At 67.8% G+C, this 22241-nt stretch overlaps 2 protein-coding genes across 2 annotated transcripts; both read left to right on the top strand.

The window, feature by feature from the left end:
* Positions 1-681: 681 nt before the first annotated feature.
* Positions 682-7463, top strand: YJEFN3 (YjeF N-terminal domain containing 3). The gene is given in 8 exon segments (XM_059870268.1): positions 682-765; positions 767-795; positions 879-1250; positions 1463-1709; positions 4065-4175; positions 4265-4378; positions 5721-5874; positions 7184-7463. Coding segments are annotated over 8 exon segments (1296 nt in total). The 5' UTR covers positions 682-696; the 3' UTR covers positions 7384-7463.
* A 3744-nt stretch (positions 7464-11207) lies between these two features.
* Positions 11208-22030, top strand: CILP2 (cartilage intermediate layer protein 2). The gene is made up of 8 exons (XM_059869754.1): positions 11208-11434; positions 12991-13089; positions 14139-14411; positions 17233-17415; positions 18406-18891; positions 18982-19090; positions 19172-19326; positions 19408-22030. Exons 1-8 carry the CDS (start codon positions 11275-11277, stop codon positions 21798-21800), a joined length of 3858 nt encoding a protein of 1285 aa, XP_059725737.1. The 5' UTR covers positions 11208-11274; the 3' UTR covers positions 21801-22030.
* Positions 22031-22241: the final 211 nt, after the last annotated feature.

Below are 22241 nucleotides of genomic sequence, written 5' to 3'. Positions count from 1 at the left end.
AATGGGAGCGGGATGTGGGACTGGGGTGTGGGACTGGGACGTGGCTCGGGGACACAGAGAGGGGACCCAGCCGGGATCGTGTCGGGATATGGATCGGGGATGCGGGACCGGGATGCGGGACCGGGATGCGTTCCGGAGGCGGGGCCGCAGCTCCCGGGGAGCCCCCGGCCGTGTCCCCGCCCGGGGCCGGTGCCAGCCCCGCGGAGCCAGCGGGTGTCCCTGCCAGCCGGGAGTGTCCCTGCCAGCAGCGATTAGCGACAATGTTCTCCGGGAATTGCGGCGGACACGTGGCTTTTGTTGGGCGAGGGACAACAAACACAGCTGGGCCCGGCCACCCCCGCCACCCCCGCTCGCCACGGGAGGGGCTCCGGGCACCGCTCGGTCCCTTCCCATCCCTTTTGCCCCCCGGTTTTCTCCCCAGAGCCCCCCGTGTGGGGCTGGGACCGGGCTGGGACTCACTAGGGGGCACCAGAGGATTGGGGACAGGGACGGGACGGGAATGCGGGGTGGGAATGCGGGGTGGGAATGCGGGGTGGGAATGTGGGACGGGATGAAGTTTTCCTGGCAGGTTTATCGGGACAGCCAAGGACTGGGATGTGGGAATGGGGGGACCAGGAGCTTGCTGGGGCCCTGCTGGAATGAAAAGGGATTTTTTGGGCTCTGCCGGGACAGGGCTGGTCCGTGGGGACAGCCTGGATGGGGTGGGACCACCCTGCAGCCTGGGCCCCCCACCCGGGACCCCAACGTGGGACCCCTCAGGTGCCTCTGGCAGTGCCAGGTCCCCTCCCGGGGCTGGCTCTGAGCGGGGTACGGCGGGGTCTGGATCCCCCCAGCTCCGCTCGGTTCCCCCGGTACCGGCGGGGTCTGGATCCCCCCAGCTCCGCTCGGTTCCCCCGGTACCGGCGGGGTCTGGATCCCCCCAGCTCCGCTCGGTTCCCCCGGTACCGGCGGGGTCTGGATCCCCCCAGCTCCGCTCGGTTCCCCCGGTACCGGCGGGGTCTGGATCCCCCCAGCTCCTCTCGGTCCCCCCGGTACCGGCGGGGTCTGGATCCCCCCAGCTCCGCTCGGTTCCCCCGGTACCGGCGGGGTCTGGATCCCCCCAGCTCCGCTCGGTTCCCCCGGTACCGGCGGGGTCTGCATCCCCCCAGCTCCGCTCGGTTGCCCCGGTACCGCCGGGATCCCGTCCCGGCGGGGCTCGCGTTCCCTCCCGGCGGGCGCTGGAGGCGGCCCAGCCCGCTCCGCCCGCGCAGGTGAAGCCAACAGATGTGAGCAATTATTGTCGCGCTGGGCGCTGCCAGCTCCGGGCTCGGCGGCGGCGGAACAACCGCGGCTTTGTTCGCTTTTATGTAACCGGGGAACCGGGGCCGCCGCCAGCTCGGCCGAGCGCCGCTCCCGCCCCGGCCCGTGCGGTCACGGTCCCCTCCGTGCGACACCCGTGTGACACCCGTGTGACATCCGTGTGACCTCCGTGCCCGTCCCCACGGCGGGGCCCACCCCGAGCCCCCAGCGCGCTCGCCCCGTGTCCCAAAATCCCGTCCCGGGGGGGAGGGTGGGGACAGCTCTGTCCCCCTGTCCTGAGCGGGGACTGTCCCCAAGGCAGCCAGGCGGAGGCGGAGGCCATGGAGAAGGAGCTGCTGGAGGATTATCGCTTCGGGCTGCAGCAGCTGATCGAGATCTGGGGACACGCCTGTGCCGTGGCTGTCACCAAGGTGAGGCTGGGGACACCCGGAGGGGCTGGGGACACCCAGGGGGGCTGGGGACACCCAGGGGGGCTGGGGACACCTCGGAGGGGCTGGGACACCGCAGCAGGGCTGGGGTCCCCACGGGGAGGGGGATGCTCAGCCCATCCCGGGGGTCGGTGCGGGGGCCGTGGGGGGTCCCCAGAGGTGCCCAAGTGTCCCCGTGCCCCGGCGATGTCGCTGCTGCGGGGATCGCCCGGGGCTCCTGCGCGATGTGAGGAGGAGGAGGAGGAGCAGGAGCAGGAGGAGGAGGAGGAGGAGGAGGAGGAGGAGGAGCAGGGGTCCATCAAGGGCAGCTTTGTGCCTCGGGCCCGAGCGCTCCGCGCCCGCCTCAGCTTTTCCATCGGCCCTTCCCTGCTCCGAGCGCTGCCTGAGGAGCAGAAATGTTTTGGTGCCGCAGCTGTTGCAGCATCCCTGACCCCACCTGGCGCTCGCCATCCTCCTCTTCCTCGGGGCCACCCCAGCTCCGGCTCCCCCAGCCAGCCGGGGTGTCCCCGCCGTGTCCCCGCCGTGTCCCCGGTGCCAGGAGGTGCCGGCGGGCGTGGCCAGCGCGGGGCCAGGGCCAGGCCCGGGCTACCGGGGCCGTGTCCCGCTCCGGGCACTGGGGATGGGTCCGGGAGCCAGGATCCGTGAGCAGGAAAAAATCCGTCAGTGGATAAACAGAGCGGCCCTCCCTCCCTCCCTCCCTCCCGAGCCATCCTGGAATGTGCAGCGGGCGGGACGGGGACAGGGACGGGGACGGGGGGGCCGCGGGCACGGCCCGGCCTGGGCAGCGTCCTCGGCCCTGCCGGGGCATCCCCCGGGTCCCGCCGTGGGCATCACCCCGAGGGTACCACGGGCATCATCCAGAGGGTACCACGGGCATCATCCAGAGGGTACCATGGGCATCACCCCGAGGGTACCACGGGCATCACCCGAGGGTACCACGGGCATCACCCCGAGGGTACCACGGGCATCACCCCGAGGATACCACGGGCATCACCCGAGGGTACCACGGGCATCACCCCCATCCCACCCCGGTCACCTTCCCCATCCCACCTTGGGCACCATCCTGGTCCCACCCAGGGCACCTTCCTGAGCCCACCCTGGAATTCCACCACAGGCACCGTCCTCATCCCACTGTGGGCATCATCCTCATCCCACCGTGGGCATCATCCTCATCCCACTGTGGGCATCATCTTCATCCCACCATGGGCACCGTCCTCATCCCAGTACGGCCCCTGTTCTGTCCCACTCCGAGTGCCACCCAAGTCCTGCCGTGGATGCCGTGCCATGCTGTGCCATGCCGTGCCATGCTGTGCCATGCCGTGCCATGCTGTGCCATGCCGTGCCATGCCATGCTGTGCCATGCCGTGCCATGCCATGCCATGCTGTGCCATGCCGTGCCATGCCGTGCTATGGATCCCATCCCCATCCTGCTCCTTGTGCCATCTCCGTCCCACCCTGGACACTCTGTGACAGTGCCACTGTGACATCCCCATGTCCCCACAGCCTTTGCCCCGCTCCCCCTGCCATGTCCCTGGGTGACCCTGGGCTGTCCCCATTCCCTGCTGTGTGCCAGTGCCATCCCCTGTGTCCCCCTGTCCCTGCCATGTGACAGTGCCACCCTGGTTTCCCCTGTCCCTGTGTGACAATGCTGCCCACATGTCCCCCTGTCCCTGCTGTGTGCCAGTGCCACCCCCCTGTGCCAGTGCCACCCCGGTGTGACAGGGTCCCCGCTGTCCCTGTCCCTCCATGTAACAGTGTCCCCACTGTCGCCTGTCCCCTGTCCCCCCCTTGAGAGTGTCCCCACTGTCCCCTTTCCCCTCCGTGACAGTGTCCCCGCTGTCCCCTGTTCCCCGGTGTGCCAGTGTCCCTGCTGTCCCCTGTCCCCCCGTGACGGCGTCCCCGCTGTCCCTTGTCTCCCGGTGTGACAGTGTCCCCTCTGTCCCCCGCTGTGACAGTGTCCCCGCTGTCCCCTGTCCCTCCATGTAACAGTGTCCCCTGTCCCTTGTCCCCCGGTGTGCCGGTGTCCCCGCTGTCCCCGGTGTGCCGGTGTCCCCCCTGTCCCCCGCTGTCCCCCCTGTCCCCCGCTGTGACGGTGTCCCCCCTGTCCCCGGTGTGACGGTGTCCCCGCTGTCCCCGCTGTGCCAGTGTCCCCCTGTCCCCGGTGTGCCAGTGTCCCCCCTGTCCCCGCTGTGCCGGTGTCCCCCCTGTCCCCCGGTGTCCCCGCTGTCCCCGGTGTGACGGTGTCCCCGCTGTCCCCGCTGTGCCAGTGTCCCCCCTGTCCCCGCTGTGACGGTGTCCCCTGTCCCCGGTGTGACGGTGTCCCCGCTGTCCCCGCAGGCGTTCCCGCTGCGCTCTCTGCGGCGCAGGCAGCCCACGCTGCTGGTGGCCTGCGGGCCGGCGCGGATCGGGGCCGTCGGGCTGGTGTGCGCCCGCCACCTGCGCAGCTTTGTGGGTACCCCTGCCCCCCGCCCTCCTCCTCCTCCTCCCCCGGCCTTCCTCCCCGGCCCCCCGGCTCCAGGGCTCCGCTCTTCCCGCAGGATTACGAGCCCACCATCTTCTACCCCAAGCGCTCCCCGGACCCGCTGCACCGCGACTTCACCACGCAGTGCGAGAAGATGGACATCCCCTTCCTGTCCTACCTGCCCACCGAGGTGAGCCCGGCCCCAGACCCCCCTGTTACCCCCTCACCCTGCCCTGTTCCTCCTGTGAACCCCCAAACCCCCCTGGTTATCCCCACCTCCTCCCCTCTTCCTCCTATGAACCCCCAGACCCCCCTGGTTACCCCCTCACCCTGCCCTGTTCCTCCTATGAACCCCCAAACCCCCCTGGTTCCCCCCTTACCCTCCCCTTTCCCCCCTGTGAACCCCCAAACCCCCCTCGTTATCCCCTTCTCCTGCTCTGTTCCTCCCATGAACCCCCAAATTCCCCCCCCTTCTCCCCTTTCCCCCCTGTGAACCCCCAAATCCCCAAATCCCCCTGCTTGTCCCTCTTCTCCTTCCCTTTCCCCCTCCCCGAACCCCCAAATTCCCTCAACCCCCCAGATCTGCTTTTCTCCCTCTTTCCCCTCCCCAAACCCCAAAACTCCAAATTTTTTCCTTCCTTTTCCCCCTCCCCTGACCCCAAATCCCCCCAAACCCCCCTGATCTGCTTTTCTCCCTCTTTCTCCTCCCCGAACCCCAAACCCCCAAATTCCCTCAACCCCCCAGATCTCCTTTTCTCCCTCTTTCCCCCCCCACACCCCAAAACCCCCAAAACTCCCAAATTTCTCCCTCTTTTCCTTCCCTTTCCCCCTCCCCTGACCCCAAATCCCCCCAAACCCCCTGGATCTGCTTTGCTCCCTCTTTTCCCTCCCCACACCCCAAAACTCCCAAATTTCCCCCTTTTTTCCTTCCTTTTCCCCTCCCCGAACCCCAAATCCCCCCAAACCCCCCAGATCTCCTTTTCTCCCTCTTTCCCCTCCCCACCCCCCAAAACCCCCCCAAAACCCCCAAATTTCCCCCTTTTTTCCTTCCTTTTCCCCTCCCCGAACCCCAAATCCCCCCAAACCCCCCAGATCTCCTTTTCTCCCTCTTTCCCCTCCCCACACCCCAAAACCCCCAAATTTCTCCCTTTTTCCTTCCTTTCCCCTCCCTTTCCCCCAAACCCCCCCAACCCCCCGGGCTCTCCTTTCCCCCCTCCCTTTCCCCCTCTCCCCCTCCCCATCCCGGCCCTGCTGGGATCCCGGGAATGCCAGAAAATCCAGAAAAAAGAAAAAAAAAATCCAGAAAAAATCCCGACAATCCAGCTCCCGCTGCCCGCAGCCACCGGCTCTGTTATTTTTGGAACCTCCGGGCGCTGGAAACGGAGGAATTTGACCCAAAATTCGCCGTCTCGGCGTGCCGGGCTCGGCTCCGCGGCCCCTCCCTCGCTGCTCCGCTTGGGGGGGGATTTTATTTTCCAGCGCCGCCGTCGGAGGTGACACGGGGACACCGCGAGTGTCGCTGTCGCCTCCAGGTGCAGCTGATCAACGACGCCTACAACGCCGTGGTGGACGCGGTGCTGGGAGCCGAGGGGACAGAGGGGACAGAGGGGACGGAGCCGTGCGCGGCCATCCTGGCCACCCTCAAGCACGTCCGCATCCCCATCGTCAGCCTGGATGTCCCCTCAGGTGCTGCCGGTGTCCCCTCGGGTGTCCCCTCGGGTGTCCCCCTGGGTGCTCCCTGTGTCCCTCTGATCCCCTCTCCCACACCGCGGTGGCCCTGGCAGGGTGGGGACATCCCGGGAACCCCCGTGGTGGCTCTTGGGGACATTCCAGGGACCCCCCCGAGGATCCAGGAGGGATTGGGGACATCCCCAGAACCCCCGCAGTGGCCCTTGGGGACATTCCCGGGACGCCCCTGAGGATCCAGGAAGGATTGGGGACATCCCCAGATCCCACCGCGGTGGCCCTTGGGGACATTCCCGGGACGCCCCCGAGGATCCAGGAGGGATTGGGGACATCCCCAGAACCCCCGCAGTGGCCCTTGGGGACATCCCCGGACCCCCAGGAGGGTCCAGGAGGGATTGGGGACATCCCGGGGACCCCCCCGCGGTGACCTTGGTGGGGTTGGGGACATCCTAGGGACCCCCCCGCGGTGGCCCTTGGGGACATCCCCGGACCCCCCCGCGGTGGCCCTGGCGGGCTTGGGGACATCCACAGGAAATAACAAAGTGCCCGGCCCGAGACATGACGTCACTGGCAGCTGGCACTCCCAGCTGGCATTCCCGAACTGCCTGGTGGCCAGGCCTGGCATTGTCACCACCCGTGTGTCCCCCCCCCGCCACCCCGGCCTGGCCGTGTCACCCTGCCCGGGGTGGATCCCCGCGGGGACAAACCCCGCCCGTGCCACCCCTGTCCCCCTCCCTGTGCCCTCTCTGTCACCTCCCCGGCAGCAGCGGGACCCCGAGTGTCCCCAAGGGTGCCGTGTGTCCCCTGGAGTCACACCTGTCCTCTGTCCGTGACCCCACCGACCGTTCCGTGTCCCCGGGTGTCACTCGTGTCCCCTCTCCGTGTCCCCGGGTGTCACTCGTGTCCCCTCTCCGTGTCCCCGGGTGTCACTCGTGTCCCCTGTCCGCAGGGCGGGCTGTGTCCTCCTGTCCCCTCTCCATGTCCCCCTGGTGTCCCCCTGTCCCCTGCCTCTGTCCCCACAGGGCGGGCTGTGTCCCCCGGCTGTCCCTGTTGTCCCCTGGTGTCCCCCTGTGTCCTGTCCATGTCCCCCGCTGTCCCCTGTCCCCGGCTATCCCTGCTGTCCCTGGCTGTCCCCTCTGTTCCCCCGCTGTCCCTGAGTGTCCCTGGGTGTCCCCTCTGTCCCCCCGCTGTCCCTGGTTGTCCCCGGTGTCCCCGCTGTCCCTGCTGTCCCCGCTGTCCCCGGTGTCCCCGCTGTCCCCGCTGTCCCCCGTGTCCCCGCTGTCGCGGTGACCGCTGTCCCCTGGGGCAGGCTGGGCGGCCGGCGCGGGTGGCAGCGGTGACATCAGCCCGGACGTGCTGGTGTCGCTGGTGGCCCCCAAGGAGGTGACGCGGCGCTTCCGGGGACGGCGACATTTCCTGGCCGGGCGCTTCGTGCCCGAGGAGCTGCGGAGGAAATTCGGGCTCAGCCCCCCCGAGTACCCGGGCAGCGACTGCGTGGTGGCCCTGTGACCCCAAAAACCCACCTGGGACCCCCAAAACCCACCTGGGACCTCCCAAAACCCACCTGGGACACCAAAAACCCACCTGGGACCCCAAAACCCCCCGGGACCCCCAAAAATCCCTGTGACCCCAAAACTCCCCTGGGACCCCCAAAAACCCCCCTGGGACCCCCAAAAACCCCCCGGGACCCCCAAAACACCCCCCTGGGACCCCCAAAAAACCCCCCGGGACCCCAAAAATCCCTGTGACCCCAAAACCCCCCTGGGACCCCAAAACCCCCCTGGGACACCAAAAAACCCCCCGGGACCCCCAAAAAACCCACCTGGGACCCCCAAAAAACCCCCCGGGACCCCCAAAAAACCCACATGGGACACCAAAAACCCACCTGGGATCCCAAAACCCCCCTGGGATCCCAAAAAAAACCCCCCGGGACCCCCAAAAAACCCACCTGGGACCCCCCAAAAACCCCCCTAGGACCCCAAAAACCCTGAGACCCCAAAAAACCGCCCTGGGACCCCCAAAAAACCCCCTGTGACCCCAAAAAACCCACCTGGGACCCCAAAACCCCCCTGTGACCCCCCAAAAAAACCCAAAACCCCCAAAAACCCCCTGGGATCCCAAAACCTCCCCGGGACCCCCCAAAAAAACCCACCTGGGACCCCCAAAAAACCCACCTGGGACCCCCAAATAAATCTCTGCTGTTGGCCCTGGGACCCCAAAAATCCCCATAACCCCCAAAACCCCCGGGACCCCAAAACCCCCGGGACCCCAAAACCCCCGGGACCCCAAAAATTCCTGTGATCCTAAAACCGCCCTGGGACCCCAAAACCCCCGGGACCCCAAATCGATCCCTGCTGGTGGCCCTGTGACCCCAAATAAAACAGTGGTGGTGGCCCTGGGACCCCAATTTAATCCCTGGTGGTTTTGGGACCCCAAAGAAATTCCTGTGACCCCAAATAAACCTCGGGTGGTGGCCCTGGGACCCCAAAGAAACTCCTGGGACCCCAATTCAATCCCTGGGGGTGGCCCTGGGACCCCAAAAATAAAGCGGTGGTGGCCCTGGTGGCCCTGGGACCCTTTGGTGGCCCCAGAGAACCCCTGGTGTCCCCAAAGAACCCCCTGGTGGCCCTGGGACCCCAGAGAACCCCCTGGTGTCCCCAAAGAACCCCCTGGTGGCCCTGTCATCCCCCAGGTGGCCCCAAAGACCCCCCTGGTGGCCCTGGGACCCCCTGGTGGCCCCAGAGAACCCCTGGTAGCCTTGTCACCCCCAGGTGGCCCTGTCACCCCCTGGTGTCCCCAAAGAACCCCCTGGTGGCCCTGGGACCCCCAGAGAACCCCCTGGTGTCCCCAAAGAACCCCCTGGTGGCCCTGTCACCCCCTGGTGTCCCCAAAGAACCCCCTGGTGGCCCTGGGACCCCAGAGAACCCCCTGGTGGCCCTGTCATCCCCCAGGTGGCCCCAAAGACCCCCCTGGTGGCCCTGGGACCCCCTGGTGGCCCCAAAGAACCCCTGGTGTCCCCAAAGAACCCCTGGTGGCCCTGTCAGCCCCTGGTGGCCCTGTCACCCCATGGTGTCCCCGAAGAGCCCCTGGTGGCCCTGGGACCCCCTGGTGGCCCCAGAGAACCCCTGGTGGCCCTCCCAGCCCCTGGTGGCCCTGTCACCTTCTGGTGTCCCTCAGCCGGGGCTCTTTGGAGATGGGGACAGAGGGACCTTGGTGGCCTTGGGTTGGGGACGTGTCCTGGCACTCACCGCAAGGCCTGGGCACCTGGCCTGACCCCCCCGGCAGTGCCACCACCCGGCTGCTGGGGACAGAGCCGTGTCACCTCCTCCTGTCACCCACCCGCGGGGCTGCAGTGCCGCCAAAATGCCGCCAAAATGCCACCAAAATGCCGCCAAAATGCCACCAAAATGCCACCAAAATGCCGCCAAAATGCCACCAACCCCCCCCAGAAATCCCCAAAAATCCCAGGAAAGGGACACGGGAACCACCCCCAGAGCACTGGGATGTCCCTGAGGGTGACGCGCCACCCCTGGGGACTGTCCCCTCTGTCCCCTCTGTCCCCAGTGCCCCCTCCGGCCCCGGGGGGTCGCTCGGAGCCGCCGGAATGCCGGGAATGCGCCGGGATTTCCGCGCGCCGGGGCCGCTGATCCCAAACCGCCCGGTGCCCCCGGTGCCCTCCCGGTGCCCTCCCGGTGCCCCCCGGTGCCCCCCAGTCCCTCCCAGTCCATCCCAGTTCCTCCCGGTGCCCCCCAGTCCCTCCCAGTCCCTCCCAGTTCCTCCCGGTGCCCTCCTGGTGCCCCCCAGTCCATCCCGGTGCTCTTCCGGTGCTCGCCGTGCCCCTCGGTGCCCCCAGTGCCCCCCAGTCCCTCCCAGTCCCTCCCAGTCCATCCCAGTCCCTCCCAGTGCCCCTCGGTGCCCCCAGTGCCCCCCAGTCCCTCCCAGTCCCTCCCAGTCCATCCCAGTTCCTCCCCGTGCCCTCCGGTGCACCCTGGTGCCCCCGGTGCCCCCCAGTCTCTCCCAGTCCATCCCAGTCCCTCCCAGTGCCCTCCGGTGCCCCCGGTACCCTCTCAATGCCCCCGGTGCCCCCGGTGCCCCCCAGTCCCTCCCAGTCCATCCCAGTCCCTCCCGGTGCCCTCCCAGTGCCCTCCGGTGCCCCCGGTACCCCCCAGTCTCTCCCAGTCCATCCCAGTCCCTCCCGGTGCCCTCCGGTGCCCCCGGTACCCTCTCAATGCCCCCGGTGCCCCCCGGAGCCCCCCAGTCCCTCCCAGTCCCTCCCAGTTCCTCCCGCTGTCCCCGGTGCCCTCCCAGTGCCCCCCGGAGCCCCCCAGTCCCCCCCAGTCCATCCCAGTCCATCCCAGTCCCCCCCAGTCCCTCCCAGTCCCTCCCAGTCCCCCCCAGTCCCCCCCAGTCCCCCCCAGTCCCTCCCAGTCCCCCCCAGTCCATCCCAGTCCCTCCCAGTCCCCCCCAGTCCCTCCCAGTCCCCCCCAGTCCCCCCCAGTCCCTCCCAGTCCCCTCCACCCCCTGCGCCCTTTTGTTTTCCCCTTGTTTTGACTCTCCCTGAGGGTTTTTCGTTTTTCTTTTTCCAGGAGTTTTTTACTTTTTCTTTGTCCCGTATTTTTATTTTCCCCGTATTTTATTCCCTGTATTCACACTTCCCCTGCAGCTTTATTTCCCCGGTAGCTTTTATTTCTCCCGCAGCTTCTCATTCCTATTTTTCCTATATTTCTACTTTCCCAATATTTTTATTCCCCCATATTTCATTTCCCCCGTATTTTTATTTTTCCCACTTTTATTTTCCTCACATTTTGTTTTTCCCACATTTTATTTTCCCCACTTTTATTTTTCCCACATTTATTTTTCCCACTTTTATTTCCCCCACATTTTATTTCCCCCACATTTATTTCCCCCACACTTTATTTCCCCACATTTCATTTCCCCACATTTCATTTTCCCCACATTTTATTTCCCCCACATTTTATTTTTCCCACATTTTATCCCCCCACATTTTATTTCCCCCCACATTTCATTTCCCCCACATTTCATTCCCCCACATTTTATTTCCCCCACATTTCATTTTCCCCACATTTTATCCCCCCATATTTTTATTTTCCCGGCATTTTCTGTTTCCCGAGTGGTTTTATTTCCTCTCCCCTCCCTCCCGCCGCATTCCCGGCTCGTCCCTCCGCCAATTTTCGCAGCTGGCCCCGAGCGGCGGCGGCGGCGGCGGCGGCGGCGCTGCCCCGGGCGGGCTCCGCTCCCCATAAAAGCGGGGCCGGGCCCGCCGCGGCCGCACTCGCGCCCGGAGCGGCCCTGGCACGGCTGGCACGGCTGGCACGGCTGGCACGGCTGGCACCGCTGGCACCGCTGGCACAGCCAGCCCAGCTGGCACGACCAGCACGGATGGTACCGGTGGCACAGCTGGCACGGATGCCAGGGATGGCACGGGTGGCACGGGTGGCACGGGTGGCACAGCTGGCACACCTGGCACGGGTGGCACGGCTGGCACAGCTGCTGGTGGTGCTGGCGGTGCTGGGAGACTCGTACGGTGCCAGGGTGGCAGGTAAGGGATTGGGTTTGGGGTTTGGGGTTTGGGGTTTGGGGTTTGGGAGCCGGGAATTGGGGTTTGGGTTTGGGGTTTGGGAATGGGGATTGGCATTTGGGTTTGGGGAATTGGGTTTGAGTCTGGGAGCTGGGAATTGGGTTTGGGGTTTGGAGAATTGGGTTGGGGGTTTGGGGTTTGGGTTGGGGGTTTGGGGTTTGGGGTTTGAGTCTGGGAGCTGGGAATTGGGTTTGGGATTTGGGGAATTGGGGTTTGGGGTTTGGGGTTTGGGGAATTGGGTTTGGGGTTTAGGAATTGGGTTTGGGGTTTGAGGTTTGGGGTTTGGGAATGGGGAATGGGGTTTGGGGTTTGGGAATTGGGGTTTGGGATTTGAGTCTGGGAGCTGGGAATTGGGTTTGGGGTTTGGGGAATTGGGTTTGGGGTTTAGGAATTGGGTTTGGGGTTTGAGGTTTGGGGTTTGGGAATGGGGAATGGGGTTTGGGGTTTGGGAATTGGGGTTTGGGATTTGAGTCTGGGAGCTGGGAATTGGGTTTGGGGTTTGGGGAATTGGGTTTGGGGTTTGGGAATGGGGAATGGGGTTTGGGGTTTGGGGTTTGGGGAATTGGGTTTGGGGTTTGGGAATGGGGAATGGGGTTTGGGGTTTGGGGTTTGGGGTTTGGGGTTTGGGAGGTGGGAATTGGGTTTGGGGTTTGGGGAATTGGGATGGGGTTTCAGGATTTGCAGTCAGCAGTTTCAGGTTGGGGTTTGGGGTTTGGGAGGTGGGAATTGGGTTTGGGGTTTCAGGATTTGCAGTCAGCAGTTTCAGATTTGGGAATTGGGGTTTGGGGTTTCAGATTGGGGGTTTGGGGTTTGGGAGTTGGAAGTTGACGTCTGGGACTTGGGAGTTGCGTTTGTTGGTTTGGGGTTTGGGTTTGGGGTTTGGGGTTTGGGAGTTAGGAATTGGGTTTGGTGTTTTGGGGTTTGGGGTTTAGAGTTGGGGTTTGGGTTTGGGGTTTGGGGTTTGGGGATTTGCAGTCAGCAGTTTCAGGTTGGGGTTTGGGGTCTTTGTGCCGCTGGGGTTTGGGGATTCCTGGTGGGAATGAAAGGGGGAAGGGGTGGGGATGGGACGGTGGCAGGGGGTGGTGGCACAGGGTGGTGGCAGGGGGTGGTGGCACAGGGTGGTGGCACAGGGTGGTGGCACAGGGTGGGATGGGACCGCTGGCACCTGCCAAGGGGGAGGGGTGGGTGGGGGTGGGGGAATTCTGTCCTTCCTGGGATCACGGGGCTGGAGAGAGGGACAGGGATGGGGACAGGGACAGGGACAGAGGGGACAGGAATGGGGACAGGGACAGAGGGGACAGGGACAGGGGACAGGGACGGGGGTGGGGACGGGGACAAGAACAGGAACAGGAACAGGGGACAGGGACAGAGGGGACAGGAGAGGGCACAGGGAGAGGGACAGGGACGGGGATGGGGACAGGGACAGTGTTGGTGACAGGGACAGGGATGGGGACAGGGACAGGGACAGGGTGGGCCTGGCACCCGGGAATGTGGCAGTGCCACCCGCGTGTCCCCAGAGCCGCTGGAGAACGACTCGGAGCCGGGCAAGGCTGGCACGGGCGGGAAGCCCTGGAAGGCCACACCCGACCTGGAGGAGCTGGACCTGAGCACGGCAGGTGAGGCCACCCCGAGGGCCACCCTGTCCCCTCAGTGTCCCCAAGGGCACCGCCCGCCCTGTGCCACCCCCACGGGACACTGGTGGTGACCAGCGTGACATTGCCATGGGGCTGGGGACAGGGCCTGGCACATGCCACCCCCCTCGGGTGACCCTCGGTGGTGACCACCCAGCCGTGTCCCCTGGGGTCGCACCTGTCCCCTCTCCGTGTCCCCAGAGCCCCCACCCCGTGTCCCTCTGGCCATCCCCATCCCCCCAGCCCCTCAGTGGTGACCTCCATCCCCCACTGCCTCTGCCCTCCGTGTCCCCAAGGTGTCCCTGAGCTGTCCCCAACCATCCCAAGCTGTCCCAAGCTGTCCCCAACCATTCCCAAGCTGTCCCCAACTGTCTCTGACCTGTCCCCAACTGTCCCAACCTGTTCCCAACCATCTCAACCTGTCCCAAACCTGTCCCCAACCATCTCAAACTGTCCCCAAGCTGTCCCCAAGCTGTCCCCAACCATCCCCAACCATCTCTGACCTGTCCCCAACCTGTCCCCAACCATCCCAATCTGTCCCCAACCATCCCCAACCATCCCAACCTGTCCCCAACCTGTCCCAAACCCCCCCCAAGCCATCCCCAAGCTGTCCCAAACCATCCCAAGCTGTCCCCAAGCTGTCCCCAACCTGTCCCCAACCTGTCCCCAACCATCCCAAGCTGTCCCCAACCTGTCCTCAACCATCCCAACCTGTCCCCAAGCTGTCCCCAAGCTGTCCCCAAGCTGTCCCCAACCATCCCAACCTGTCCCCAACCTGTCCCAAACCCCCCCCAAGCCATCCCCAAGCCGTCCCAAACCATCCCAAGCTGTCCCCAAGCTGTCCCCAACCTGTCCCCAACCATCCCAACCTGTCCCCAACCTGTCCCCAACCATCCCAAGCTGTCCCCAACCTGTCCTCAACCACCCCAAACTGTCCCCAAGCTGTCCCCAACCATCCCAAGCTGTCCCCAACCTGTCCCCAAGCTGTCCCCAAGCCGTCCCCAAGCTGTCCCCAAGCCGTCCCCTCCCCTCAGGCAAGGGCGCCGCCTGGACCTCGTGGTTCAACGTTGACCACCCTGGCGGTGACGGTGACCACGAGAGCCTGGCGGCCATCAGGTTCTACTTCGGGGAGCGCGTGTGCGCGCGGCCCGCGGCCATCCAGGTGCGCAGCACCGACTGGCACCTGCCCGAGGCGCTGGGCCAGGTGGTGCGTGCCAGCCCCGAGCGCGGCTTCCGCTGCCTGCACCGCGAGCAGCCGGCGGGCACCGCCTGTGCCAACTACCACGTGCGCTTCCTGTGCCCGCTGGGTGAGTGGGGGGCACCTGGGGCACACCTGGGGCACACCTGGGGTACCTGGGGTACCTGGGGCACACCTGGGGGCACACCTGGGGTACCTGGGGCACACTGGGGGCACACCTGGGGGCACACCTGGGGTACCTGGGGCACACCTGGGGGCACACCTGGGGCACACCTGGGGGCACACCTGGGGCACACCTGGGGCACATCTGGGGTACCTGGGGCACACCTGGGGGGCACCGCCTGTGCCAACTACAACGTGCGCTTCCTGTGCCCGCTGGGTGAGTGGGGGGCACCTGGGGTACCTGGGGTACACCTGGGGCACATCTGGGGCACACCTGGGGTACCTGGGGCACACCTGGGGCACCTGGGGCACACCTGGGGTACCTGGGGCACACCTGGGGCACACCTGGGGTACACCTGGGGGGCACCGCCTGTGCCAACTACAACGTGCGCTTCCTGTGCCCGCTGGGTGAGTGGGGGGCACCTGGGGTACCTGGGGTACCTGGGGTACACCTGGGGTACCTGGGGCACCTGGGGTACCTGGGGCACACCTGGGGTACCTGGGGTACCTGGGGCACACCTGGGGTACACCTGGGGCACACTGGGGGCACACCTGGGGGCACACCTGGGGTACCTGGGGCACACCTGGGGGCACACCTGGGGCACACCTGGGGCACACCTGGGGCACATCTGGGGCACACCTGGGGTACCTGGGGCACACCTGGGGTACCTGGGGTACCTGGGGCACACCTGGGGGGCACCGCCTGTGCCAACTACAACGTGCGCTTCCTGTGCCCGCTGGGTGAGTGGGGGGCACACCTGGGGTACCTGGGGCACACCTGGGGTACACCTGGGGTACACCTGGGGTACACCTGGGGTACATCTGGGGCACACCTGGGGTACCTGGGGCACACCTGGGGTACCTGGGGTACCTGGGGCACACCTGGGGTACCTGGGGTACCTGGGGCACACCTGGGGTACACCTGGGGGGCACCGCCTGTGCCAACTACAACGTGCGCTTCCTGTGCCCGCTGGGTGAGTGGGGGGCACCTGGGGTACCTGGGGTACCTGGGGTACACCTGGGGTACCTGGGGCACCTGGGGTACCTGGGGCACACCTGGGGTACCTGGGGTACCTGGGGCACACCTGGGGTACACCTGGGGCACACTGGGGGCACACCTGGGGGCACACCTGGGGTACCTGGGGCACACCTGGGGGCACACCTGGGGCACACCTGGGGCACACCTGGGGCACATCTGGGGCACACCTGGGGTACCTGGGGCACACCTGGGGTACCTGGGGTACCTGGGGCACACCTGGGGGGCACCGCCTGTGCCAACTACAACGTGCGCTTCCTGTGCCCGCTGGGTGAGTGGGGGGCACACCTGGGGTACCTGGGGCACACCTGGGGTACACCTGGGGTACACCTGGGGTACACCTGGGGTACATCTGGGGCACACCTGGGGTACCTGGGGCACACCTGGGGTACCTGGGGTACCTGGGGCACACCTGGGGTACCTGGGGTACCTGGGGCACACCTGGGGTACACCTGGGGCACACCTGGGGTACCTGGGGTACCTGGGGGCACACCTGGGGTACACCTGGGGCACACCTGGGGCACACCTGGGGCACACCTGGGGCACACCTGGGTTACCTGGGGTACACCTGGGGCACCTGGGGCACACCTGGGGTACCTGGGGCACACCTGGAGACACACCTGGGGTACACCTGGGGTACCTGGGGCACACCTGGGGGTACACCTGGGGTACACCTGGGGCACACCTGGGGGCACACCTGGGGGGCACCGCCTGTGCCAACTACCACGTGCGCTTCCTGTGCCGGCTGGGTGAGGGGGGGGCACACCTGGGGCACATCTAGGGCACATCTGGGGCACACCTGGGGTACCTGGGGCACACCTGGAGACACACCTGGGGCACACCTGGGGTACCTGGGGGCACGTGGGGTACCTGGGGTACCTGGGGGGCACTTCCTGTGCCAACTACCACGTGCGCTCCCTGTGCTCGCTGGGTGAGTGGGGGGCACCTGGGGTACCTGGGGCACACCTGGGGGCACACCTGGGGGGCACCAGCTGTGCCAACTACCACGTGTGCTTCCTGTGCCCGCTGGGTGAGTGGGGGGCACCTGGGGGCACACCTGGGGGGCGGCTGGGGTGGCGATGGGGTACCTGGGGGGCAGATGGAGGGCACCTGGGGGGCAGCTGAGGTACCTGGGAGCACACCTGGGGCACACCTGGGGGCACACCTGGGGTACCTGGGGGCACACCTGGGGTACCTGGGGGCACACCTGGGGGCACACCTGGGGTACCTGGGGGCACACCTGAGGTACCTGGGGGCACACCTGCGGAGCACCTGAGGGCATCTGGGGGGCAGATGGGGGGCACTGCCTGTGCCAACTACCACGTGCGCTTCCTGTGCCCGCTGGGTGAGTGGGGACCTGGGGGCACCTGGGGCACCTGGGGGCACACCTGGGGTACCTGGGGGCACACCTGGGGTACCTGGGGGGCAGCTGTGGGCTCTTGGCACACCTGAGGCAGCTGGGGGGCAGCTGGCACAGCCGTGTGCTACTTCTGTCACATCTGCGTGTCACGTTTGTCACGGCTGTCCCGCTTGTGTCTCACCCCTGTCCCACCTGTCCCACCTCTGGCACACCTGGGGCACACCTGGGGCACACCTGTGTCACACCTTTATCTCACCTGTGTCACACCCGTGTCCCACCTGACCCCCACCTGGGCTGTGGGACGGGGCCGTTTCTCCCCCTTTAACCCCTGGGCTGCCGTTGCCAGCCCCAGTCACGCCCAGTATGCCGCAGATCACGTGTACTGGTCGCACTGGTCGCCGTGGAGCCCCTGCTCGCGCAGCGCCTGCGGCACCCGGGGCTGGCAGAGCCGCTCCCGCCGCTGCGGCAGCGCCCGCAGCCCGGCCCCGCTCCGGGAGCTCCGCTGCCGCGGCAAGGCCACCGAGCGGCGGCCCTGCAGCGCCGGGCCCTGCCCAGGTACGGCCCCGGGCCCGCCGTGCCACCCCCGGGGGCTGCTGGGGAGGGGGCACCGGGTGGGGGTGGCACTGAGCCCTGCCTGTCCCCGGGGGCTGCTGGGGAGGGGGCACAGGGTGGGGGTGGCACTGAGCCCTGACTGTCCCCGGGGGCTGCTGGGGAGGGGACACGGGGTGGGGGTGGCACTGAGCCCTGCCTGTCCCCGGGGGATGCTGGGGAGGGCAGGTAAGGACCCCCAGACCCCGCCGTGCCACCCCCGGGGGTGCTGCTGGGGAGGGGGCACCGGCTGGGGGTGGCACTGAGCCCTGCCTGTCCCCAGGGGCTGCTGGGGAGGGGGCACAGGGTGGCAGGTAAGGACCCCCAGACCCCGCGGTGCCACCCCCGGGGGCTGCTGGGGAGGGGGCACCGGGTGGGGGTGGCACTGAGCCCCGTCTGTCCCCGGGGGCTGCTGGGGAGGGGGCACCGGGTGGGGGTGGCACTGAGCCCCGTCTGTCCCCGGGGGCTGCTGGGGAGGGGGCACCGGGTGGGGGTGGCACTGAGCCCCGTCTGTCCCCGGGGGCTGCTGGGGAGGGGGCACCGGGTGGGGGTGGCACTGAGCCCCGTCTGTCCCCGGGGGCTGCTGGGGAGGGGGCACCGGGTGGGGGTGGCACTGAGCCCTGACTGTCCCCGGGTGCTGCTGGGGAGGGGGCACGGGGTGGCAGGTAAGGACCCCCAGACCCCGCCGTGCCACCCCCGGGGCTGCTGGGGAGGGGACACAAGGTGGCCGCAGAGTGGCTGCTGGAGGTGGCCGTGGGGTGGCACTGGGCTGTGACAAGGACAGGGGTCTCTCCAAGGACCCCTCTCAGCCCCCACAGCAGGAGCAGGTGTGAAAATCCACCTGGTGCCACCTGGTGTCACCTGGCGTCACCCACCTCTGGCTGCTCTGCCGCGGGTGTGAGCCGGGGGTGACCGCACGGGTCCCGGTGACCAATGCCACCGGGAATGTCCCCTCAGAGCCCACCTGGACGGAATGGGGCGCTTGGGGTCCCTGCTCCCGCACCTGCGGCCGCTCGGGGACGCGCGTCCGGCGCCGGAGCTGCCGCACCGCCAAGACCCCGCCGTGTCCCGGCCGTGCCACCGAGGTGCAGAAATGTCACCCGTCCCCGTGCCCAGGTAACCCCTCCGGTGCCCCCTCGGCCGTGCCCCCGCTGCCCGCGGGCTCCGAGCCCCCCTCGGGCTGCCCCGGGCACACGCTGCGGGGCACGGTGGTGACATCGGCCGGGGTGGCACTGCCGGGTGCCCGCGTGTACCTGGAGGGTCGCCCGGCGGTGCTGCTGGCCCGCAGCGATGCCCGGGGGCGCTTCACGGCCTCGGGGCTGTGCCCGGGCCCCGCTGCCAACCTCAGCGCCCACCGCGACGGCTTCGCCCCGGGGCTGGCACCCATCGTTGTCACCAACGGCTCGGGCGTGGCCGAGGCGCACCTGAGGCTGCGGCGGCTCGGTGAGAAGGCGGCGGGGGGCGGATTTTGGGGCACCCCCGGGGGCGAGCAGGGGGTGCCCATGGGCTCGCTGCCCCTCTCGCCCTTGGCAGAGAAGCCCTACATGGTGCTGCAGCCCGCCGCCAGGGTGCGGGAGGCCGGGCAGGACGTGACCTTCTGCTGCAAAGCCTCGGGCACCCCCGCGCCCCAAAAATATTTCTGGTGAGCTGGCACGGCGGGCACGGGGTTGGCGGTGGCGGCAGTGTCCCCGCTGAGCCTGTCGCCTGTCGCCTGTCGCCGCAGGTACCACAACGGGACGCTGCTGGAGGGGACGGAGCGCAGCAGCGGCCGCCTGGCACTGCGGGGGCTGGCACCGGAGCAGGCTGGCACCTACCACTGCAAAGCCAGCTCCGAGGCGGGCGCCATCCGCTCGGCGCCCGCGCAGCTCACCGTGCTGGGTGAGCGAGCACGGGGGGTCCCTCCGGGGTGGCGAGACCCCCGCCGACCCTCTAACGCCCCCCTCCCCTCCGTGCCCCCAGCCCCGGGCCAGCAGAGCTGCAGGGCGGAGCCGGAGCCCAGCCTGGTGGAGCTGCCCAGCGAGTGCCCGCAGGATGCCAGCGGCTCCCGCTACTACAACGTGGGGCGCTGCCCAGCCTCTCCGTGCCCGGGGGGTCCCGCCGAGCCCTCGGGCTGCGGGAGGGAGTCGGGGCTCTGCTGCGGGGTGCGGAGGATGGAGCTGCGGCAGGTGCCGTGCGCCGGCTCCGTGCTGCCCCTCAAGGTGGTGGCCGAGTGCGGCTGCGGGCCCTGCGCCCAGCCCCGGGTGCTGGTGCAGGGCCGGGTGACGGCGGCCGACACCGGGGAGCCTCTGCGCTTCGGCCACATCTTCCTCGGCGGCAGGAAGGTGGGCTTCACCGGCTACCAGGGCTCCTTCACCATCGAGGTGCCGCCCGACACGCAGCGCTTGGTCACTCGCTTCGTGGACGGCCAGCAGCGCTTGGTGGACGCAGTCAAGGTGCTGCCCTTCGACCGGCGGGGAGGAGCCGTGTACCAGGAGGTGAAGATGCTGCGCAAGAAGGAGCCGGTGGAGCTGGACGGGGGGCGCAGCAACGCCATCCCGCTGGGCGAGGCCGGGGGTCGGGAGCCCGTCGGGGAGCTGCTGCTGCCGGCCGGAACCTTCCTGAGGCCGTCCGGGGAGGTTTTCAACGGCACCGTCAAGGCCAGCGTCACCTTCGTGGACCCCAGGGACGTGGGCACGGCCACCGCCGCCTCCAGCGACCTGAGCTTCGCCGACGCCGAGGGGGAGATCGTGCCCCTGCGCACCTACGGCATGTTCGCCGTGGATTTCCGCGAGGGCGACAGCGGCGCGGCGCTGCAGGCGGGGCCCGTGCAGGTGAGGATGGACGCGGGGCAGGTGTGGATGGCCGAGCACCTGCAGAAGATGAAGCTGTGGTCCTTGAACCCCGAGAGCGGCCTGTGGGAGGAGGAGGCGGTGCTGCGGCCGGCCGGCGGCGGCGGCCGGAGGAAGAGGGAGGAGAGAACCTTCCTGGTGGGCAACCTGGAGATCCGCGAGCGGCGCCTCTTCAACCTGGACGTGCCCGAGGATCGCCGCTGCTTCGTCAAGGTCAGGGCCTACAGCAACGAGAAGTTCAACCCCTACGAGCAGCTGGAAGGGGTGGTGGTGAGTCTCATCAACCTGGAGCCGCAGCCCGGCTTCCCCAGCAACCCGCGGGCCTGGGGCCGCTTCGACAGCGCCGTCACCGGCCCCAACGGCGCCTGCCTGCCCGCCTTCTGCGACGCCCGGCGCCCCGACGCCTACGCGGCCCTGGTGACGGCCACGCTGGGCGGAGAGGAGCTGGAAGCCGTGGCCTCCAGCCCCAAGCTGAACCCCAACGCCGTGGGGGTGGCGCAGCCCTACCTGGGCAAGCTGGGCTACCGCCGCTCGGACCACGAGGACGCGGCGCTGAAGAAGACGGCGTTCCAGATCAACGTGGCCAAACCCGACCCCGACAACGCGGACGAGAGCAACGGGCCCGTCTACTCCTACCGGAGCCTGCGGGAGTGCGAGGAGGCGCCGGTCAGCGCCAACCACCTGCGCTTCTACCGCGTGGAGGTGGACAAGTACGAGTACAACGTGGTGCCCTTCAAGGAGAGCGACGTCACCTCCTGGACCGGCGACTACCTGGCGTGGTGGCCCAACCCGCAGGAGTTCCGGGCGTGTTTCATCAAGGTGCGGCTGGAGGGGCCGCAGGAGTACATGGTGAGGTCGAGGAACGTCGGGGGCAGCCACCCCCGCACGCGGGGCCAGCTCTACGGGCTGCGGGACAGCCGGAGCGTGCGGGACCCGCTGCTGGACAACACCTCGGGGGCCTGCGTGGAGTTCAAGTGCGGCGGGATGCTCTTCGACCAGAGCCTGGCTGACAGGACCCTGGTGTCCGTGGTGCCCCAGGGCAGCTGTCGCCGCACGGCCATCAACGGGCTGCTGCGGGACTACCTGAGCCGCCACCCTCCGCTGGCCGACAACAACCACACCGGGGCCTTCTCCATGCTGGCCCCGCTGGACCCGCTGGGCCACAACTACGGCATCTACACCGTGACGGACCAGAACCCGCGGCTGGCCAAGGAAATCGCCATCGGCCGCTGCTTCGCGGGCACCTCGGACGGCTTCTCGAGGGAGATGAGGGCGGGCGAGGGCACGGCCGTCACCTTCGAGTGCCAGGAGCGGCCGGCGGGCAGGGAGAGCCTCTTCCAGCGCCTGCTGAGCGCCCCGGCCGAGGCGCTGGCCGAGATCCGCAGGGAGATGGGGAGCTCCGAGCTGCGCCGCGCTCCCCCCGAGGTGATGGACTTCGCCTCCGGAGCGCCCTCCGGACCCTCGGCCACCCGCCGGACCCCCAGCAGCCAGCGGAGACCGGGCCGGCCGCGGGGACAGCCCTGAGTGGCCTCCGTGTCCCCTCCCCGGCTCTGCTTTGTCGCCCCCTTTCCCCGTCGCTTTTGGCCGCGCTCATTTATAACGCCCGAAGGATTGGGGGGACGCGCGGAGCGGGGCGCGGGGGGCGGCGGGGACGTGGGGAGGGGGTCCCGCCACCCCCCCGGTGCTGTCGCTGCCTCCTCTTGGTGCTCAGCCCCGCGCTGGCCGCGCCCGAGGTGCCGCGAAGGGGATGGAAATAAAAGGAATAAAAGAGGGGGTGGGGGCAAACCGGGGAAGGGGCGGGCATGGCAAGGGGGTCCCCGCCCGGTGCTTTGCCCGGTGCCACCGGCGCAGCCCCGGTGTGCCCGAGCCGGGAGCTGGGGGCGCTGCTTTCACCCCCAAATCCCACAGAACCGGGATTTTTGGGGGAGAAACGCGGATAAAACTCCCCCTCCCTGCGGTGCCACC

This window comes from Haemorhous mexicanus, chromosome 29 (genome assembly GCF_027477595.1).
Source record: "Haemorhous mexicanus isolate bHaeMex1 chromosome 29, bHaeMex1.pri, whole genome shotgun sequence".
NCBI lineage: Eukaryota > Metazoa > Chordata > Aves > Passeriformes > Fringillidae > Haemorhous > Haemorhous mexicanus.
Note: the sequence above shows the minus strand (reverse complement) of the source record. Positions and strands in the feature narration are given on the sequence as shown.

Bases quoted from the DNA above. Each gene is read 5' to 3' on its own strand.
- CILP2 (XM_059869754.1), top strand. From the start codon at position 11,275: ATGGTACCGGTGGCACAGCTGGCACGGATGCCAGGGATGGCACGGGTG. The intron at 13,090-14,138 runs GTGAGGCCACCC...CCCTCCCCTCAG, and splicing joins GCTGGACCTGAGCACGGCAG to GCAAGGGCGCCGCCTGGACC. The intron at 18,892-18,981 runs GTGAGAAGGCGG...CGCCCTTGGCAG, and splicing joins CCTGAGGCTGCGGCGGCTCG to AGAAGCCCTACATGGTGCTG.